Below are 14,964 nucleotides of genomic sequence, written 5' to 3'. Positions count from 1 at the left end.
TTACACCCATACATATTTTCCATTCCTCTTTTAAAAATCTTGCAATAGGTGACCAATCTCTAACAAAGTCAGTAAGATTGCCTCTTAGTACATATGATAACCTCTCCATTGGAAGTATCGACATGAGTTTTTCGTACCATAATTTTATGTCAGGGGGATCCTCATCTAACCATTTTTGTAGAATTGTAAGCCGAGCGACATATAGGGCTATTCGTAAAATGTATCTATACCTTAAGTCATAATCAAAGTCTAAGCCCAGTACCAAGTTCACTGGGTTTAACTGTATCCTAATCTCAAACACTTTTAATATCTCCCTTTGAACACTTAACCAAAATGTTTTAATTTTACGGCATGACCACATCAAATGGCTATATGTACCAGCATTATTTTTACATTTAAAGCACTGCCCAGAACATGTTGGATCATATTTACTGCGTATAGCTGGAGTTACATGTAACCTGTGAATGATCTTGTACTGTGTCTCATGAGTTCTGTTAGAGCTTGTAATTTGTTTTGCATTTAACAAGATTATTTTCCACTTATCAATTTGGAACCCAAAATCCTCTGCCCAGAATGTTTTACTACTTATATTTGGGGTTTTAATGAACATTTGAGAGTATATATAGCTTATCACCGTCTTCTTTAAGGAAGAGGCTTTCATTAATATTTGTTCCAAATTGTTTTCCCTCGTCTCTCTTTTGTAAAATGGTACAGATTGGATATAACTCCTAAATTGTAGATACCTGACGAATTGTACTTGAGGCAAATTAAATTCATTCCTAATTTGGGCAAAGGATTTTAAGGTTCCACCCAGAAAGAGATCTTGTATTTTTAAAATACCAGCCTCTTTCCAGGCTCTGAACCCAACATCTGAACATGATTGAGCAAAGTCAGGATTACAAAAAACAGGAGCAAGAACTGAATATGTGTTAGTAATACCAAAATGTTTACGTATTTGATTCCAAGATTTCAAGGTAATTCTCACAATAAAGTTTTCTCTTATCCCTTGGAGTGAAATGGCTCCGTTTATAAATGGCAACTCAGAAAGAGCGGACAAACATCCAACACCCTCCAAATCAAGAAAAGCTGAATTTGTATCATTTTTTACCCACTCTGCTATCTATTTCAATCACCACATATTGTCCAGACAGAGGTGTCATTTCACATTAGACCAAAGAGTTGGCATTGAAATACTACTTAACAGTGGTGGAAAGTAACTAAGCACATTTACTTAAAGTACCATACTTAAGTACAATTCTGAGGTATGCTATTTGTACTTTACATGAATACTTACAATTTCCACTACGTTTACTTTTACTCCACTACAGGTTGAAAAGTATCTTGCCACTAAAAACAAATTGTATCATGGTTAAAAGATAATAACAAGTTGACAAATTAATTCATGAAGACGTATATTCATTTTTGTATTGGATGATGTACGACGACAAGAGCGCCCCTCACTCCTCTTGATTTTACTATTTGAAGATCTGGATCCATGCGGATCCAGTCCGGGTTTTCTTCCTAATAAAAATGGCAAAATCACATATATGATATGTATCGTTTGTGTGTGTATCTAATTGTCTGTCTGTCTGTCTGTCTGTCCGTCCATCCATCCGACTGTCTGTAGACATTGTGCACCAGATCTTTCCTTCCCCACACATACTGTACATTTTAAATGTATCACTTTAATACATCTCTGTATACATTTCTTCTTTAAACTGAATTTCCAGCTTCCATTCCTACCAGTGAGCACTGTCTTACATGTGCGGTGGTCAGGTGACACAGCACAACAAGTATAGTGATGCGTAACAGGTGTGACACAAGGTGGTATGATTCTAACTGAAGTGTGACATCATCCTCCTCAGTTTCACCACAGCTTCCTGGACGTTCCTTCCTCCTAACATCCGATAATGAACAGTTTTTATGACTTTATGTTGTATCCATGCTGCCAGTATAGGCCACAGAATACCAGTACTATTTTGTCATGTGTTTTATACTTTGTGAAATAACTTTAAGTCATGGACGACTGACGTCATTGATTACTGACCTAAAAAATAGGCTAAAATAGGTGAACAATCAAAGTAGAATTGACGTTTTCATCTGCCGGCATCACCCGCTGTTACTGCTTTTATAACACGCTGAAATTCCTTTTCAACCCTGAACATTTTGACATGACAGATCTCACAGTGGCTCTCTGTATGTCAGAGAGTTTTCTCATTCCCCAGAGTTCGTTGACCCCCCGAATACCCCCCTCACAGAGTCAGTTTCACAGGATCCAACAGAGACACACATCCCCAATTCGGAAACCCAGTTCAGAGGAACGTAAAAACAAAAAACTAGGCGATAAGGAGGAGAACACATTACAAAACACAAATTGCAGAAATTCAGCTTCAAAGATCCAGGCCGGTCCAGGAACGTTTGGTAAGATCTGCTATATGTTCACTGCTCCTAAAAAATGATCATTCATCTGAGTAAATAAATATATTATATTCTGTGATTTAACACTTTCACCTTGGCATACCTATAATGTGCATTTCCTCCCCAAAAGTGTTGAATATTTCTGAAACAAAAAAAGATAATTCAAAGAACAGCGAAAATAGTAGATCTGCAAGCTCACCTCATGTCACATGAAATTATAGATCTGCCATTTTTGTTAGTTGTCGGACAACAAAGTAGGGCTCGAGTGCTTACATGTAATATTCCTTATCGTGTTTGAACCGCTCATAGAATTAACTCCCTATGCCTTATGATCTAGTGTCCAAGATCTGAAATTGTGTTTTTGGAAAATAAATCTTTAATCTTTACTTTAGTTTGAGTGCATGCAGTGACAGTGTTCAGTCTCCACAGGAACAAGAACAGACCACAACTCATTTACAATGAGTTGTAAATGAGTTTTTACTCATTTACAATTTCCTCACAGTTTTTACAATTTCCTCACAGCCCAAAACAAACAAATGTAAAATTTTGAACAATTTCTCTTGGGAATGAGGGGATATTGCAGCTTACACTTACTCACTTACTTACTTACTTACTTAAACATTTCTGAAACAAGGTGTTTTATGGGGTGGAGTTGTTAGCCCCATGCCCAACGCCCAACCTCGAGTTCCAGGTGCTGCGTTTCGTCGAGACCTGAACCTGCCAGGTAGGGGTATGACCCCTGCCGCTATAGCCCTCAGAGTCACGGAGGCACACAAGCCTGCCCACCACGACATGGTAGCAACACGCGGGAAGGGACATTGCAGCAGAAGGGTGTTTGTTTGTTTGTTTTTTAAATTGAAGGAACCTGTCCTTTTTAATGTAGTGCAATTAGTTTGAGCACCTTAAAGCAGCACTATATGTAACTTTCCTTTTCCACCCCTGATTTGAACCCAGTTTCCTGTGCAAGTGCTCACATTTTTACCATTGAGCTAAGCCTGCCTGCATGCTCAGGGATCATCAGATCAAAATACGTGTCAGATCCTGTATCTATTGATAATTAAAAAAATCACACCCGTGTGAACTGAGTGGTGTAAGGTATTATATAGCCTGATCAGTTGTGTTCTGACGTAATGTCTGACGTAATGAAATCAGCATCAACCAATCAGCATGCATGCTCATTTTTTTTGCACAGACAGACAGACAGACAGACAGACAGACAAACAAAGCCAGTTGTAGGAGTGGTTTACACCACTCAAAAAACGTTATAGTGCTGCTTTGCTTGAGTATTTACAATTTCCAATACATCTCAGAGGCAAATATTGATACTTTTACAAGTAGAAAAGTACAAAATGTGAGTATTTTTCCACCACTGGTCTTCCTGTTCTCCTAGGTCAAAGCCCAATCCGGTAGCAGCAGCAGCCACCAGCATGTCTTTGGCCATCCAGGTTGTGGGTCTGGTTCTGGGCGTGCTGTCCTGGTGCCTCCAGTCCAGCTGCACCAGCTCTCAGATGTGGAAGGTCCGGAGCCACGCAGAGTCAGTGACCACCAGCCAGTGGCAGTTCGAGGGGCTGTGGATGAGCTGCGTCGCCACCTCCATGGGCGCCATTCAGTGCAGCAAATACAAGACCATCCTGGGACTACCAGGTGAGATACTAATTGCCAAACAGTGCGTGCCATGATGTAGATGTGTTTACCACTACATGGCTGGGAATAAAATCAATTTGGGAGGGGTGTCAAATCATGCGACTATTCCCACCTTAGATGAATTAGATAATGTATAGTAATTATTGATCACGTGAGAGAGGTGTCTCATTCTAATTCTTCTGCCTACACCTAGTATAGGGCGAATAGGGGGAGGGGATCAACGTTACGTGATTGTTTGTTTGACCCTGCAAACACTCGGTTGTGTGTCTCAAAGAATATGATCATTGGCAGAATTGCGGAAAGTTCAGAATATTTATCGGACGTGTTTAAAAATAATTCACAGCATTGGTGGTTGTTGCAATTACGTGCACTGCAATACTTCACCATATGTTGCGCTATGACGAAAAAAATTATAAAACAATATAGCTGCAAGCATTGATAAGACTCACACCAGTGTGTACTGAGCAGTGCAGGCTGCTCAACAACACTGCTGGCTGGATGCAGTTATATATAGTGCTCAGTGTGCATGGCCCTTTTAGGCTGCTCAATAATGCCACTTTAGGTCACCCAGCGGTATTGCAGCTGTTCGTACCCCAAACAGACCCCAAACAGACCCGCTTATGCATATAGTCTTTTTCTTATTGCTGAATTCCTTGGCCCCTCTTATCGCTGCTTGCAGCTATATTTCTTTACAAATTTCTTCACATACAAAGTGACAGATGTGTTCCGCATGAGTCAAGACACATGTGTAAACAAGTTCCATGGCTTTTGGCCAGGCATGAGTTATGCCTGTTCAAAGTACAAACTTCTCTTCAACTGGGATTTCAGTTATTGGTCTATAGATTGTATGTAGAACGTTTCACGCAAATTGCTAAAAACATACAGGCAGACCCTGGTCAAATCTGATCAAAGTGACAGATGTGTTCCCCATGAGTCAAAGCATTATGTGGAAACAAGTGCAATGGGCTTTGGCTGAACGAGGCGTGAGTTATGCCTGTTCAAAGGTTTCATTTTCATAGATTGCTATAGAGCCCCCCCTTTGGCCAATTGGAGTAAGACTGGTTTCAGCGCTATTTGGCATGACCCTCTACGGTACTGTAAAGTTTCATAAACATGTGACTTTGCATGTATTAGGGGCAGAAGAAGAATTTTCATAAATCTTCAATTTTCATTGGCTCATAAAACCTTCATTTCTTCACTTAAAAAAATTTACTCCTGATTTTTTGTCAATATATATCCATGTAGAACCTTTTGTGCGTTTTTATTAAAGATCCCGGGAGGAGATCGATTTGAACTGTTTTTCATATAATTCTAAATGGTGTGACACTGCAGTACAGCCTACTCGACATAGGCACAGGGGAGGGAGGGTGATCACTGCTGACACCCTGGCTGAAGTGCGAGAGAGAGGATTTTTATTTTAAAAGTTAATATATATTTATAGTCAATTGTATTAAGTCCCCTCACATCTGTATGCAAATTACATCATGCACATTGTTCTACATTCATTCAAACTCTGAACTCTGATTTGGGACGGAGTCTAGGAGATATATAGGTGGGAGTCTAATGGTCATTACAATGTCCTGATGGGGAAAGAAAATTATTTCAAAGGAGGAAGAAATCAAAATAAGGTTGTTATATACACTATATGAGAATCTAAATCTGTTGGAAATATTTCATTTTGATGTGGTGTCATAATTAAATTGAATGTTGATATATGCCACACTGACTATCAAGAAGATGGCAACATGGCACTTCATGACCATTGCTGTAGTATGATCAAGTAGGGCATTCATTTACAAAAAGTTAAAATATGGAGATATTAGAGGTCTCTGCCTCTTGTTGTCCGTTACGTTCCACCACTGCCATCTGACAGACACACCTGTGCAAATCGACATTGTTAGACAACGGTTTATGTTTTGTGTGACATCTCGGCTCTCAGTCACCTATAAGGTCCCGGAAGGGTCCTCGAAGGCTGCCTACTCTTCCTCCAAGGACAGTGACATGTTGGGTGGTAAACCAGCCAGATATATCTAAAATTATAAACAGAGCAAAACCAGCGAAACACACAGTTTATCCACGGCCATTATTGAGACATTATACTGTAATTAATCATATATCCCGTTCAGTAGCTAGAACAAGGGAACTCGTCGTGGAAGATGTCGGTGGTGGGAATCGACCTGGGCTACCAGCGCTCCTACGTGGCCATAGCGCGTTCTGGAGGGATCGAGACGGTCATCAATGACGTCAGCGAGCGCAGCACGCCTTCCTTCGTAGCCTTCGGACTACGCAACCGCACCATCGGGGTGTCCGCCAAGAGCCAGATCTCCTCGGGCAGCAACTGCAGGAACACGGCGCAGGGCTTCAAGCAGCTGCACGGCCGGCCGTTCTCTGACCCCCACGTCCAGCGGGCCAAGTCGGGCCTGGCTTACGAGCTGGTGCAGATGCCCTCGGGCTCCACCGGCCTCAAGGTGGCGTACATGGGCAAGGACACAGTGTTCAGCGTGGAGCAGGTCAGCGGCATGCTGCTGTCCAAGCTGAAGGAGACGGCAGAGAGCGCGCTTGGCAAGCCCGTGGCCGACTGCGTCATCTCCGTGCCGGGATACTTCACCGACGCAGAGAGGCGCTCCGTCATGGACGCGGCTCAGATCGCAGGCCTCAACTGCCTGAGGCTCATGAACGAGACGACCGCAGTGGCCCTGGTGTACGGCTTCTACAAGCAGGACCTCCCGAAAGCCGAGGAGAAGCCCCGCACGGTGGTGTTCGTGGACCTGGGGCACTCGGGCTACCAGGTGTCGGCATGCGCCTTCAACGCTGGGAGGCTCCGGATCCTCGCCTCGGCCTTCGACTCGGAGCTCGGCGGGAAGGCCTTCGACGACGTCATGGTGAGCCACTTCTGCCAGGAGTTCGGTAACAGGTACAAGCTGGATGTGCGGTCAAACCCGCGGGCACTGGCACGCCTTACCCAGGAGTGTGAGAAGCTGAAGCACCAGATGAGCGCCACGTCGTCCGACCTGCCGCTCAACATTGAGTGCTTCATGAACGACGTAGACGTTTCGGGAAAGCTCAACCGCAGCCAGTTTGAGGAGATGTGCGCCGCCCTGCTGGCCAGGGTGGACGGCCCACTGCGCGGCGTGGTGGAACAGGCAAAGCTGAAGATGGAGGACGTTTACGCGGTGGAGATCGTGGGCGGCGCCTCCCGGATACCGGCCGTGAGGGATCGCATCAGCAAGTTCTTTGGCAAGGAGCGTGTGAGCGCCACGCTCAATGCCGACGAGGCTGTGGCCCGGGGCTGTGCCGTGCAGTGCGCCATCCTGTCGCCCGCCATCCGCGTCCGGGACTTCTCCATCGCCGACGTCGTGCCGTACCCCATCTCCCTGCGCTGGAACTCGTCAGTCGGCGAGACGGAGCTGGAGGTGTTCCCCAAGAACCACGCCGCGCCCTTCTCCAGGGTCATCACCTTCTACCGGAGGGAGCCCTTCTCGGTGGAGGCGTACTACAACCAGCCCAAGGAGCTGCCTTATCCCACGGCCACCATCGGCCAGTTCCTCATCCAGAACGTGTCGCCCCCCGAGGCGTCCGGGGAGATCTCCAAGGTCAAGGTGAAGGTGCGCGTCACGGGCCACGGCGTGTTCAGCGTGACCAGCGCCTCGCTGGACAGGGTCCTCAAGGTCTCCGAGGGCGAGGAGCCCTTTGAGGCTGAGCAAGCCATGAAGGACGGCGAAGAGATGTGCACGGACCAGCCGGAGGACAACAGGACGACGTTGCAGTGCGACAACGTCGGAGAGGACAAGCCGGAGACCTCGGAGGACGCGGAGGAGACGCCGGCGGAGGAGGACGGGGTCGGGGTCAAGCCGCAGGAGACGGCCAACCAGTCGCCGCCGCAGGCCAAGAAGCCCAAGGTGAAGACCAAGACGATGGAACTGCCCGTGGAGAGCACGCTGCACTGGCAGCTGGACGGCCAGACGCTCAACCTGTTCGTGGAGGACGAGGCCAAGATGATCATGCAGGACAAGCTGGAGAAGGAGAAGAAGGACGCCAAGAACAACGTGGAGGAGTACATCTACGAGATGAGGCATGAGGTGCACGGCGTGCTGGAGAAGTTCGTGGGCGCGGCCGACAGGGACGCACTGGTGCAGACGCTGGAGGCCGCCGAGACGTGGCTGTACGAGGACGGCGAGGACCAGCCCAAGACCGCCTACGTCGATAAGCTGGCCGAGCTGAAGAAGCTGGGCCGGCCCGTCCGGGAGAGGCACGCCGAGGCCGAGGGGAGAACGAAGGCGTTCGAGGACCTCCGCAAGCAGGTCCAGCGCTACGCGGTGGTCGTCGAGGCGTACAGGGCGAAGGCTGACCCGCGCCACGAGCACCTGGACGAGGTGGAGGTGGGCCGGGCGGAGCAGCTGCTGAAGGAGGCCATGGCGTGGCTCAACAGCAAGATGAGCCAGCAGAGCAAGCAGGACCTGTCGCTGGCGCCCGTCGTCAAGGTCCAGGAGATCCAGGCCTTCACCAGGGAGCTCCACGCCTCCTGTTACCCCATGCTGCTCAAGGCCAAGCCCAAGCCCAAGGTGGAGCCTCTTCCCAAGGAAGAGAAGATGGAGGAGAGCAACGGGCCAGTCAGCGATGATCAGGAGGGGACAGAGGCCAGGCCCGGAAGCCTGGAAGATCTGGAAGACCAGACCACGGAGGAGCAGATGGATACACAATAATGCATAATGGAAATATAGCAGTCTGTCTCAGCATGCTGTTCCTCTCCAGTTTTTCTTTGTCTTTTTATTTCTTGGTGACGAACATGTTTGTTTTTTGAGGGCCGCTAGCCCCTCCTATGCACAGCTTGGTGTGTGTGTGTGTGTGTGTGTGTGTGTGTGTGTGTGTGTGTGCGCGTGTGTGCGCGTGTGCACGGAATGGTCACAGTTTTGTGAGTTTGTGTATATGGGCACGGAATGTGCTCAGCTGATTGGCTTGAAAATAATTAAAGTTCATAGGTCCCCATAGCTCATTTGTTCCTCGTGAGGAGACGCATATGACGAAAGTTGTTCGGCATGAGGAGACGCATATGTGTATAAGTTTTATTACTGAACTTTTGAAAAAGTAGAAGTAGAAGGAGAAGAAAAAAACAGACAAATACAATAAGGGACCAAAAGTCCCTTCCTGCTTGGTCTCTTACAAAAACAGACAAATACTATAAGGGCCCAAAGTACCTTCGGGCTTCGCCCCTTTAAAAAACATAAAATGTAAAAAAGTGTTTGTTCCATAATGCAATTCCAATGGGGAAGCTGTGTTGTTTTTTTCACCCCATGAATGAATGGCTGATTCGGGCCACACCCCAAAATACCCGTATGTGTGAAGGGTCAAGGGTGTTGGGTGGTGATTGAGGGTTTATGGGGGTTGTGGGAGTGGGGCGGAGTTGGGCATAGAGGGTGCGGGGGGATTATGCTGGGAGAGGACTGGGCCAGTGTGGGATTCATGTAGGATGGTCTTGTGAATGGAGTTAGCAGGAGGAAGAGTATGGGATAATGCGGTTCTGAGAGGTAAGGTGGAGATAGCCCATGTAGTGATTTATAGCCTAACAGGAAGACCTTGAAGTCAGGGGAGCCAGAGACACAGAGGACCTGAGTGACATGATCATGTACCCTCAAAGTATTCTGGTAGCAATCGGGGTAAGCAAGTTGGTCACACGGGCTATAACACATTAGTCCCAAAGACACAAGTGAACAAAAAAACGTTTGGGTGAGAGGACGGAGGGATCGATTCTCCCCGGCCTGAGCTGTCAGTCCTCCCCCGCTGTCAAGTCCAAGTGTGGACATTGTAGGAAACTGTGAGCGGCCCGTACGTCGGCCCTAGCCAACCCGCAGCGTCGGCGTCATTTGTAGCATAAATGCGGAGACAGCCAACCAACGTCAGAGACCAATTCCCCACAGGATCATCAGGCTGACATCTATCAATTTGCCACAGGCAGAAACGCTGTCAGTGTCAATTTGGCAGTTAACCCTGTTTCTCTCTCCACCTCATAGAACACAGACACAATACAGAATACAACATACCAAATAAAATATTTACAAATATATACAAATACTACAAAATAAATATGGCTGGCTGTAACACATGGCCTGAGTCAAACTAGCCAATTAACCTACAGTAGTTGTGGTTAAATGTGAACGCAAGGGGATGGCAATTGCAATCCCCCAGCACCCCAAATGCCCCTGGCTGTACAGTTTCTTCCAACTAGTAGCACATGCAGCCAAGCAGCACTGCGGCTCTGTATACCTCACAGAATAAAGATCTTTGTGATCTCAAAACCTTGGCTTGCATGTCGTCTGTCCTACAATTGAGTCTGTTACAATAACATTCTAAAGACTAAAGCTGGCATAAACTCAGCCGGTTACTTAGGAACGGCAGTGGAGCAGGGCTGAGGGACGAACATGGCCAGTGAGTGTGTGTCAACTCAATTTATATAGTAGGTCCTGCACTGTAGGTCACCAGCCAACACTTCCTGTGTCCTCATGATTATGATGACGCCTTCAGAGGAGGCGCGTTCGTTTTATGAGCCCTGAACAAAGAGTAAAGTTCCCCTACACCTGAAAGTGTACTAACACAGAGTAGTAGTGCAGTATAAAACAAACGAGGTGGGGGAAGTATCGAAATGCTGTTACTGCTGGAGAGGGAGAGAGAGTGAGAGAGAGAAAGAGAGAGAGAGAAAGAAAGAAACTGTATAAAGGGCTGAATGGTTTACTTTCCACACCAGGGCAGTGTCAGATAGAGAACACGTTAAGAGAGAGAGGTATCCTTGTAAGGAGACAGACAGACAGACAGACAGACAGACAGACAGACAGACAGACAGACAGAAGTATCTGTATACTATCCAATGACGTCGTCGCTGGAGTTAACAGGCTTTCTGTTGGGCGTGGGGAGCTGGTTGCTAACGGGGATGAGCCTGACCAACGAGTACTGGAAGCTGTCCTCCGTGTCGGGCAGCGTCATCATCTCAGTCAGACAGTTCCAGAACCTATGGCGGTCCTGCGCCGAAGACAGCACTGGTGTAAAGAACTGCCGCGACTTTGAATCCCTGCTGGCCTTACCCGGTATGTGACTTAACCATTATGGTTGAGTGGAGCCCCTTTCCTGTTTTCTGTTATTGTGGGGAAAGCTTTCGCAGGACAATAGCAGCTTGTCGATCTGCTATTTTCCTGCGAAAGCTTTCCCCACTATGGATGCCGGAGTTTAAGTGGTTAATGGATATATATGGGAGCAGCAGTATTGCTGCTCCCATATGCAACTTTACTGTTGAACCTTTTTTGAGTGGTGCTAACCACTCCAACAACTGGCTTTGTTAGTACCTGTGTGTGTTTGTGCCTGTACGGGTGAGCATGGTTGCTATGGTCACTGACATTACGTGCATTACCTTGCACCACTCAGTTCACACGGGTGTGATTTTTGATAGTAGATCTGGGATGTGCATGTCTTTTAGCTGCTCTCTCACACAGGGAAGTTTAGGGCAACAGATTAGGGGACAATTTCAGTTTACATCTAATATCAGTTGCATATTTTTGAGGGGCGCTAGCCCCTCCTATATACAGCTTTTGTCCCCACAAGATTAAATGCCATTGACAATGAAGGGAAAATTTACGTCATCTTGTCCCCACACGTCTCATTTGCCATCGACAATGAAAGGAGAAATTAGGTCAAATGTCCCCAACACAAACATTAAATGCCATTGACAATGAAGGGACAAGTCATCTTGTCCCCACACGTCGTGAAAGGAGAAATTAGGTCAAATGTCCGCCAAATATGACGTAAATTTGTGGCATCAGGCAACAGGCATTCTGGTTGGCCAGTATGAGATGATGTAAGAGCGCCCCTCACTTCACACGGGTGTGATTTTTATGTAATTATATGGATATTACTTAAAATGAGAAAAGTTCTGATAATGCGGTTGTACGGCTGTATCACAGCCATCACAGTAAATACATCATAAGTGGAGGAATTTGCTACATTAGTTGTACTGTAGGTCTAATGGATATTGGCCCATAAATGTACATTGTAAATGCCTAGCATTCAAACGCTTTTCTTTGTTCTCTGTAAAGCACATTGCATTACCTTGTTGTTGAATTATGCTATACAAGTGTCTTGCCTAAAGCCTCACTTAGGGATACTGCTAGGAAATATGCAGGTTTATAATGGCTATGTGTATTTACTATTTATTATACTTATAATATACAAGAACATTGAGGAAGAGGGTTTATTTACTTAACATATAATAGGTTTATAAGTACAAAGGTGCGCTCAGTCGAGTCCTTCAGTTAGTATGCAGTGAAATGTACACTGTACCTACACAGCGATGAAAGAAGTGTGTGAAGGTGTGTGACCTCTGACCTCTATCTTCCTCCTACACAGTCATTGCCTACCAGATTTGTGTCATTCAAATGTCTCTGTAATCCACAAAAGTCTGATTGTTATGTTCATGTGAATCGAGTGCAACAATAGTGTTGCACTGGCCCACACAGTGGCTTTGCGAGTAGTCCTTTACAGGAGGAAGTATTGACATTATGACACGCTCAATATATGGCCATCTCCATATATGAAGATCACGGACACTGACCTCATCGAACCCTGGATAGCCATACATGGAGAAGACTGGATCATCACCTAGATCTGCATATATGGAGACCTCAAACCCTTAGATCTCCATATGTGACCCACCGTGAATGGGAGACAATCATTGGATTATTATTCATTTTCGTTTTTTCATGTCATGAAAGCAGGGAATCATAGCTTCAAATTGACATATTGGATGTTAAGTTTGACCCACCAGTTCTAGAGATATATATGGCTTATAGAGCAATGTCTCAGGCTTGAAAGGTTCACTTCTGTGGACCCATCTGGGAACTCTCAGGCAGACTTGATGCCCGGCCACAAAACGGCCTGGCCAATCAGCGGCAGCTAGAGGCGGGATCAAGGCATACACAGTGCTGCCTTGATCCCGCCTATAGCTGCCTGAGAGTTCCCAGATGGGAGCAGGAGGGGGAAACCCAGTGTACTCTCTGCTGCCCCATCTGGCGGAGTCAGGTTAACCTGGTATAAGAACGGTGACAAACCATATGCCAGCAGTCTCAGGACATTGATCTAAGACCTGTGTATGTGCGTATGTACATGCGTGATTGTGTGTATGTTTACTTTGCATGTGTGTGTGTATGTTAATTAGGGATGTCCTGGTGGTGTAAACTAAATACATGTACAGTACAGTACTCACTGTACTTATTAATTAATAGGTTTTGGTATTTTTACTTTCTTCAGCATTTACAAATTTCAGTAGGCTACTTTTACTTCTACCCCATTACATCTCTTTGAAAAATATTGTACTTTTTACTCCAGTACAATTATATAGGTTATAATTCGGCCATTTGAAAACAGCACATCTACAAGCTCACAGTGCGTTGTGATGCATTTAGAATGCCGAACTTTTACTTGTAACAGGGTATTTACTTGCTCAAGCAGAGCGTGCAAGTAATGCGATTGGCTGGGTATGTTGGTGTTGTCCACCGTATGTCGGTGTACTGTATATGTCGGGGTAAGAATGGTGGTTCCTTATTGGCTGTTGATGGTGACGTAACTAAGGTACGTTTCAAGGTAGGTATAAGGTCAATAACGGGTCTAAAGGATTTAGAACAGCAGTTGTAATAGACATTAGTTAGTAGCAGTACTTGCGCGATCTGCTTGCGCACAAGTAGGCCATGTATGGCCGCCGCCTACTTGTGTGCAAGGCGAAAGTTGGCACCTCGAGTGCATTTCTAGTTCTACATTGCAGTATTGATACTTTTTGAGTGGTGCAAACCACTCCAACAACTGGCTTTGTACCCGTGTTTGTTCGTACCAAAAAAACGAGCATGGTTGCTATGGTTAGCAACCAAAAAAACGAGCTGGTTGCTATGGTTAGTATGTGACGTCACTGACATCACAGATATCACGTCAGAATGTGTAGTTGCACCACTCAGTTCACACGGGTGTGATTTTTTACTTTTACGTAAAAATTGTTAATACTTCTTCCACCACTGGATGTCCTGATCAATGACCCAATATGTACACTAGAAATATCATCGATGGGGAATCCAAGCTAATACTAACGGGATATCTATTCCTCAAAAGTTGCAATGCGATAACGGAAGCCATCATTCTCACGATAAAAAGTCTCTAATCGACCTCATTGCATAATGGGTCGAAATGTTATTTCTCTGCAAATAAAGTGCACAAGATCAGTGTGCAGACTGCCTTCTTTTTACATGGTGTTGTGTGTGTCCCGTGCAGGTCACATCCAGGCCTGCAGAGCTCTGATGATCATGTCTCTCCTGGTGGGTCTGGCGTCCATCGTGGTCTCGGCTCTCGGACTCAAATGTACGAAGATTGGCAGAACGTCGGACCTCGCCAAGGGCAAGATAGCCCTCACTGGAGGCCTGCTGTTTATCCTGTCAGGTGAAGACAACTAAGCAGCACTGTGTGATCATATCGTTTAAAATGCAGGCGGTGCTTTGTTGTAGTAACATAGATACAGTTATGGTATATTGCTCCCGCCGTGGGGGGAAGCTCAGTCGCCAGGGGCGGCACAGCGGTTAAGGTTACAGATACAGAGAAGTACTGGAAAGCCCAGTCCAGACCAATGATTCGCACCCACGCAAGTATAGTGGCACCTTGTAACCGCTTTTAACCACCGCTTTTATATTACAAAGAACGACGCCAAAATTGAATCACACATTGGGTCCTAAACAAAGCGGTTTTCATTCATCGCCAAAATGCAACAGGAACATAACATCCAAACTTGGAATTGCATAATAGAGCACCTCTACTTTCACTTCTGCTCATACAGTTGAGCTGTGCAGGTATGCCTACTGTATATGTCTTAGAACAGCTATTTCC

General features: G+C 45.9%; 2 protein-coding genes across 2 annotated transcripts in view; both read left to right on the top strand.

Annotated features, from left to right (window-relative positions):
• Positions 1-3,845: 3,845 nt before the first annotated feature.
• The window catches only part of cldn15lb (claudin 15-like b), a gene marked incomplete at both ends in the record, with an annotated part of 13,048 nt that continues 1,929 nt past the window's right edge, over positions 3,846-14,964 (top strand). Inside the window, 2 exons of the mRNA XM_079513705.1 lie at positions 3,846-4,062; positions 14,359-14,523. Coding sequence (XP_079369831.1) covers positions 3,846-4,062; positions 14,359-14,523 — 382 coding nt within the window. The remainder of the gene's footprint in view (positions 4,063-14,358; positions 14,524-14,964) is intronic.
• On the top strand, positions 6,219-8,765 carry LOC306932901 (heat shock 70 kDa protein 4-like; the record flags this gene model as incomplete). Its single annotated transcript, XM_079514876.1, has 1 exon — positions 6,219-8,765. One exon carries the CDS (start codon positions 6,219-6,221, stop codon positions 8,763-8,765), a length of 2,547 nt encoding a protein of 848 aa, XP_079371002.1.

This window comes from Electrona antarctica (genome assembly GCF_951216825.1).
Source record: "Electrona antarctica genome assembly, chromosome: 11".
Classification (NCBI taxonomy): Eukaryota; Metazoa; Chordata; class Actinopteri; order Myctophiformes; family Myctophidae; genus Electrona; species Electrona antarctica.
The sequence above is the reverse complement of the archived record's forward strand: the minus strand, read 5'-3'. Positions and strand labels throughout refer to the sequence as shown.